The sequence below is a fragment of the Oncorhynchus kisutch genome, linkage group LG21 (genome assembly GCF_002021735.2).
Source record: "Oncorhynchus kisutch isolate 150728-3 linkage group LG21, Okis_V2, whole genome shotgun sequence".
In the NCBI taxonomy this organism is placed as follows: domain Eukaryota; kingdom Metazoa; phylum Chordata; class Actinopteri; order Salmoniformes; family Salmonidae; genus Oncorhynchus; species Oncorhynchus kisutch.
This window is the reverse complement of record NC_034194.2, coordinates 33,541,054-33,547,679: the sequence shown is the minus strand read 5'-3', so window position 1 is coordinate 33,547,679 and position 6,626 is coordinate 33,541,054. Positions and strand designations below refer to the sequence as shown.

Here is a 6,626-nt window from a genome sequence, read left to right as displayed (position 1 = left end):
TTCATTCTAACTTACTAACACACTCCCAGGTAACTTTTGACCCCTCAACATTATCGATCACCACTGAGCTGACAGTTCTAATTAACAGAAAACCTAGGAATGCACTCACGGTCTTATCTAAAAAACCCAGAGCTCAGTTCCGTAGGTTCAACCATAGGCTAACGACCTTATGTGTTTACACAGTCCACAACCCATTCGTTTCTTCCTAGTTGGAATGGTGTTCATTAACTTTAATTACTCCTTGTCCGTGTCTCACAATCCCTTCTTATGAACTCATATTGTTAATCAGATATAATAAAACAGAGTATAAGTTTTACTTAGTTACAGTTCCATTTAAAATGATTTGTTCAGTCATTTACTGATAACTTTCCCAACACCTGGCCATTGCATTGCTGTGCAGTGGCAGTTGCAGTGCGTTCGGTGTGGTGTATCTGTTGGACTGTACGCGTAGACGGCTTGACAGAAATGGTAGCAGAAGGTGAATGTTGAACTTTTGTTGCATACATATCCAGATGATGCTGTCCGAAACTGTCGGTGTGATGGAAGCGTTAGAATGGCTCTTTCTTCAAGCGGCCTTGCCATCGGTAAAGCCCTTATAACGGTGATGCAACGGAAAAATAACCAGACTGCATAGACACATCACATTTTGCAGCTGGGGAGTGTAGTAGCCTAACACGGAACCCAAACCGGCTGCGCGCTTGCGCCATCATCCCCTATCGTGCATACATTTATTTTGCCCCACCCCCCCACACCAAACGCGATCAAGATACGCAGGTTAAAATATCAAAACAAACTCTGAACCAATGACATTAACTTGGGGACAGGTCGAAAAGCATTAAACATGCATGGCAATTTAGCTAGCTAGCTTGCACTTGCTAGCTAACGTTAATTTGTCCTATTTAGCTAGCTTGCTGTTGCTAGCTAATTTGTCCTGGGATATAAACATTGAGTTGTTATTTTACCTGAAATGCACAAGGACCTCTACTCCGACAATTAATCCACACATAAAACGGCCAACCGAATCGTTTCTAATCATCTGTCCTCCTTCCAGGTTTTTTCATCTTTGAACTTATATGGTGATCGCATCTAAACTTTCATTGCATTACCAAGACATCCAGCAACAAAGTTCGTCTTTCAATCACCCATGTGGGTATAACCAATGAGGAGATGGCATGTGGGTACCTGCTTCTATAAACCAATGAGGAGATGGGAAAGGCAGGACTTTCAGCGTGATCTGTGTCAGAAATAGAAAGGAGTTCTATTCAAGCCCTTGGCGTCCAGATGCTCATTGGCAATAACGTGGATTTCTACATTTATTTTGCGACGCGTCCGGTCTGGTCAGCATGTAAGTATTGACTTTGCATTTTTGTTACTGTGATGTTGTAGTTAATGCATTTGTTATTTAGTTAGTTACAATTAGTATGAAAATGTGATTAGTTATTTATTGAGGTGCTTCCATGTTTCAAATTAGGCTTCACTCAGAACAGATTGGCGCACAAAAGCATTACACCAAATAAGTCATTACACAATCAACACAAATCCTCTGATATGGGCCATATTACATTTTATATCTCAAAAAGATCATTTATCAATATAGATATATTCATAATTTTAAAAAAAGTCAGAATACAGTGGTGAATGCAGCCACATCCACACATGGGATTTATATCACTGGAGCGCCCCTGTGAGCTTCCTGGATTCCTATCAACCTTGCCTTTGGCAAGCCCTGCACAGTCTCAAATATTTTTCGTTGTGTCACTCTTAGCTGCATAGCCATAAGAAACAATTAACTAGAATTGTGTTTAGAAGAGTGAAATTAGTATATCTCGATGCTGTTGCTTCTAATTCCCACACCTCTCCACAGATGATGGCACCAGCACCTGTTGAACCCTGAAATGAAGATGGACAAAGGAAACAATAGGATTTTGTCGTCGTTGATCCCCAGTTCCTTGCATGTCGTAATTCTCTGGCTCTGTCCCTGCATGGGAAATTAATTTAAATTCTATTTCCCTCTGATCAAATGAAAAGGGGGAATAACAGACCCGAGGAGAGAGCAGATACAACAATACAATGAGATCTTATTATTGCTTGCTGTAGCCCAAGGGATTGAAGGATTAAAAAGGGATATTTCAGGGGCGATTACAATAAAATCTCTTAATTTATATTACATCAATATATTGCAGCAAATTGGAATATTGGACATGTCTGATTTATCTAAAACATTAACAAAAATGAATATATCCCAAACCCGTGCGTTGCGATAATGAATGAGAGTGCGCAGTGCGTCCTGCTATTCCCAGAGGTGGAAGATTAGCGCCAAATCAGTGCTGATGCTGACACCTCCCCTGTCTGTCACGAGAAAGGGCAAGTAGACAAAATGGCTTTGCTGACCCAGGACTCCATTGGAAATATCCCCTAGATGAAAGATCCAGAGAGAATAACAATTTTGGGCACAATGTATTACGTAGACTAATGGACCACTTTTTATTTCACTAGGCAAGTCAGTTAAGAACACATTCTTATTTACAATGACGGCCTACCCCTGCCAAACCCGGACGACGTTGGGCCAATTGTGCGCTGCCCTATGAGACTCCCAATCACGGCCGGATTCAGTCTGGATTCGAACCAGGGACTGTAAAACCGCTGCGCCACTCGGGAGCCCACTTGTTGAAATGGATAATGCTGTCATGGGTCTTAGATGTTATAATGGTAGCCCACCAAGGAATGGCTCAGTAAATGCAAATGAAGATCGAATGCATGGGTCAGCCATGAATGAGAACCCCCCCAACCCCACATCTCAACAAAGAGCAGCACTGTTCAATAGAGCCCGATGCGGTGGAGGAGAACTGCCGCGCGCAGGTGAACTTGGCGCACAGTTTGGGCTTTCCCTCTTCTAACTGGATGACGACACGAAAACACGGAGCGCATCTCTCGTGTGTTAAATCAGCTGTGAAGCTGTGAAAGGTCAGTGTTAGATTCATAAAGCGAGTTCCCAGGCGGGGCAGAGGGAGGGGAGGTCTGCGCCTGTCACCTTTTGTATCAGCGCGGACAGACAGGCAGTGCGGGACAGACGGCTGTGCGGGGAGAGAGCGACCCAGAAGCTACACAGGGAAACCAAGCACCGCAGTCCAGGCAGGAAGGATGGGGATGTGGGAACGGCGTCTGTGTTTCTGGAGATAAGTCTGATTTAGTGATTGAAGTGTCTGGAAAGAAACCTGAAGCGCATAAAGCCGTTTTGGCTGAGAAAAGTGACTATTTCAAGGCGCGGCAGTTCCGAGACGTATGCCAATTAAAGGGGGTGAGTTTTAAGACTTTGACAATATTGGTGGATTACATTTACTCGTACCGAATGCAGGTTAGTAAGGTTAATATTGTAGAGGTCGTCACCCGGGCTAAAGTGTTATAAATTCTTTTCGCAGTTCAAGCTGCTGTCGATAAAATGTCGGAGCAGATTACCGCGGAGAACTGCTATGAGATTTTGACAATAGCCAAAAGGCAATGTATCGGTGAATTGAAGCAGAAAGCCTACAAGCACATGAGTGACAATTTCTTGGAAATACTGCGTGATCCTGCTGTCTATGGGCGTTTGACGGGAGGGGAGAGAGAGCTGATTCTCACTATGAGAATGGAGGGAAAGAGGGCGTTGGTGGTGGCTGAAATCAACGAGGTGTATGACCGCACCGGGAGCAGACCTCCAAGCCGTGAGAACAGTCGCCCCCAGAGCCCTCTATCGATGGTGTCCCTGGAGGAGAACCATGTGATATACTATTACAACGAGGAGACAAAGGACTGGAAAGTGCTGACGAAGATGCCGGATGAAATCAACACAAAGGGCTCTGGGATATGCACCATGTACAATTATCTATTCGTAGCAGGTGGAATCAAAGTGCAGGGCGACAAAGGCAAGGTCTCGGACAAGGTGTTCTGCTACAACCCTCTCACTGACAGCTGGAGCGAAATACGACCGCTGACCCAGGGTCGGTCTCAGCTCAAACTGGTGTCCATGGACGGGTACCTGTTTGCAATCGGAGGGGAGTGTCTCTTCACGGTGGAGAAATACGACCCTCGCACTGACAGATGGAGCCCTGTGGCGCCGCTACCAAAAGGGGCGTTCGCTGTTGCGCACGAGGCAACGACCTGTAATGGAGAGCTGTTCGTATCCGGAGGCTCTCTCTTTTATCGTCTGCTAAGATATGACAGTAGAAGAGCTGACTGGGAGGAATGCCCGTTCAACAACAGCAGGAAGAAATCCACCGACATGGTGGCGTTCAAAAACTTCATCTACAGGTTTGACGTCAACCGTGACTATGGCGTCAACGTGTTCAAATACAACACTGTGGTGAAAATATGGCATGACAGTGCGTCCCTGGAGCAGACCAACCCCTTGCCCTTTCGCTGTGCTGTCATTGGCAACACTATTTACTGTGTGAACAAGTCCCAAACATTGCAGTTTGTTGTGGAAGAGGAGAATGAACAGTTTTTGCCTGAGGCAGAAGCACTCAAAGCACCTGTAGAGGCTAAAGGCGCCCTTGTTCCATTTGTCCTGGCTCTGCCCAAGACAGCCTGAGACAGAATAATGAACAATATTTACCTATTTTTGGAGACTCACTAAAGCGGCCTCAGAAATGTCATTTGAGGACAAAATATGTTGTGTTTGATAAAAGACTGTGATAAGAATGATAAATGAAATCATTTGTCCATTTTCATGAACAGTATTTGTAATTCCTACCAGAGGACAGTAATATTGTGATAGGCTTCTCTTATCTTGCCTCTATGGCTATACACTTCAACAGCTCTACAGAAACAATGTAGCCTACTGTATAGACCTAGGTGGTGTCAATAGGCAGAACTTTTTCATCAACAGCACTGCCAAAGCAATATTTATTCCCAAGTGTTTATAATTCAATGTCAATATAACTATTGCATGATTCAAATAGTTTTCCTCTCTGAGAGTATTACCTGTTATTACTAAGTGGAAACATTGCCGTGTTCTTTCTTAGAGTAGGAATAAAACGTGTTGCAAAGCAGCTTTTGCCAAAGGCAGGGGAGATATACACAATGGGAGATAACAGGGATCCCTGTTGATATAATATAACCTAGCTACTATGACTTTATTACAGGGAATGATAGAACATCCCATCGTATGGTAAAGGATTAGCAGCATCAAGAAACCGATTTGAATGTCTAAGGAAAGTCTGGTTTGAGTGGCTATATTGTCTATTAGTCTGTGGCCTGGATAATGACATTAATTTTTCACATTACTGTAAGTATGGCATCTTTAGGTGGACTTGTCTTCCAAACACTATCAGCCCTGATGCCCTGACCACAGGCGGACAGTCTCATTTTAGAGCTGGGCATATTGACCCATAACGCCAACTCTCCAAAATGTGCTGAGTTAGGCACGAAAGAAATTTGTGAGATTCATGTTTTTTGACACCTTAGAGTACTTTTTTAAATATTCACCCTTGTCCGCGGCAGTTGTGCAATAGTTTATTTATCAATACATCAATGGACAGCAGTTTGTGAAACTCGACAGCATGTTGTGAAATTCACAGTTGGGATAGTTGCTGTTGCTGCACAGCTTCCTTTTATTTATTTAACCTTAATTAACCTTCCTTATAGAGCGCCTGGAGAGGGCTTTACAACAGGACCAGGGCTAAGGCTGTCTACAGCAGGACCAGGGCTAAGGCTGTTTACAACAGGACCAGGGCTAAGGCTGTTTACAGCAGGACCAGGGCTAAGGCTGTTTACAACAGGACCAGGTCTAAGGCTGTTTACAACAGGACCAGGGCTAAGGCTGTTTACAACAGGACCAGGGCTGAGGCTGTTTACAACAGGACCAGGGCTACAGCTGTTTACAGCAAGACCAGGGCTAAGGCTGTTTACAACAGGACCTGGGCTACAGCTGTTTACAGCAGGGCCAGGGCTAAGGCTGTTTACAACAGGACCAGGGCTAAGGCTGTTTACAACAGGACCAGGGCTAAGGCTGTTTACAACAGGACCAGGGCTAAGGCTGTTTACAACAGGACCAGGGCTAAGGCTGTTTACAACAGGACTAGGGCTAAGGGCTAAGGCTGTTTACAGCAGGACCAGGGCTACAGCTGTTTACAACAGGACCAGGGCTAAGGCTGTTTACAACAGGACCAGGGCTAAGGCCGTTTACAGCAGGACCAGGGCTAAGGCTGTTTACAGCAGGACCAGGGCTAAGGCTGTTTACAGCAGGACCAGGGCTAAGGCTGTTTACAGCAGGACCAGGGCTACAGCTGTTTACAACAGGACCAGGGCTAAGGCTGTTTACAACAGGACCAGGGCTAAGGCTGTTTACAACAGGACCAGGGCTAAGGCTGTTTACAGCAGGACCAGGGCTAAGGCTGTTTACAACAGGACCAGGGCTAAGGCTGTTTACAACATGACCAGGGCTAAGTCTGTTCACAACAGGACCAGGGCTAAGGCTGTTTACAACAGGACCAGGGCTAAGGGCTAAGGCTGTTTACAGCAGGACCAGGGCTAAGGCTGTTTACAACAGGACCAGGGCTAAGACTGTTTACAACAGGACCAGGGCTAAGGCTGTTTACAACAGGACTAGGGCTAAGGCTGTTTTCAGCAGGACCAGGGCTAAGGCTGTT

At 45.2% G+C, this 6,626-nt stretch overlaps 1 protein-coding gene across 1 annotated transcript; it reads left to right on the top strand.

Annotated features, from left to right (window-relative positions):
- The first annotated feature begins 2,870 nt into the window (after positions 1–2,870).
- Positions 2,871–5,708, top strand: LOC109866746 (kelch repeat and BTB domain-containing protein 11-like). Its single transcript, XM_031800149.1, has one exon. It carries the CDS (start codon positions 3,440–3,442, stop codon positions 4,565–4,567), a length of 1,128 nt encoding a protein of 375 aa, XP_031656009.1. The 5' UTR covers positions 2,871–3,439; the 3' UTR covers positions 4,568–5,708.
- Positions 5,709–6,626: the final 918 nt, after the last annotated feature.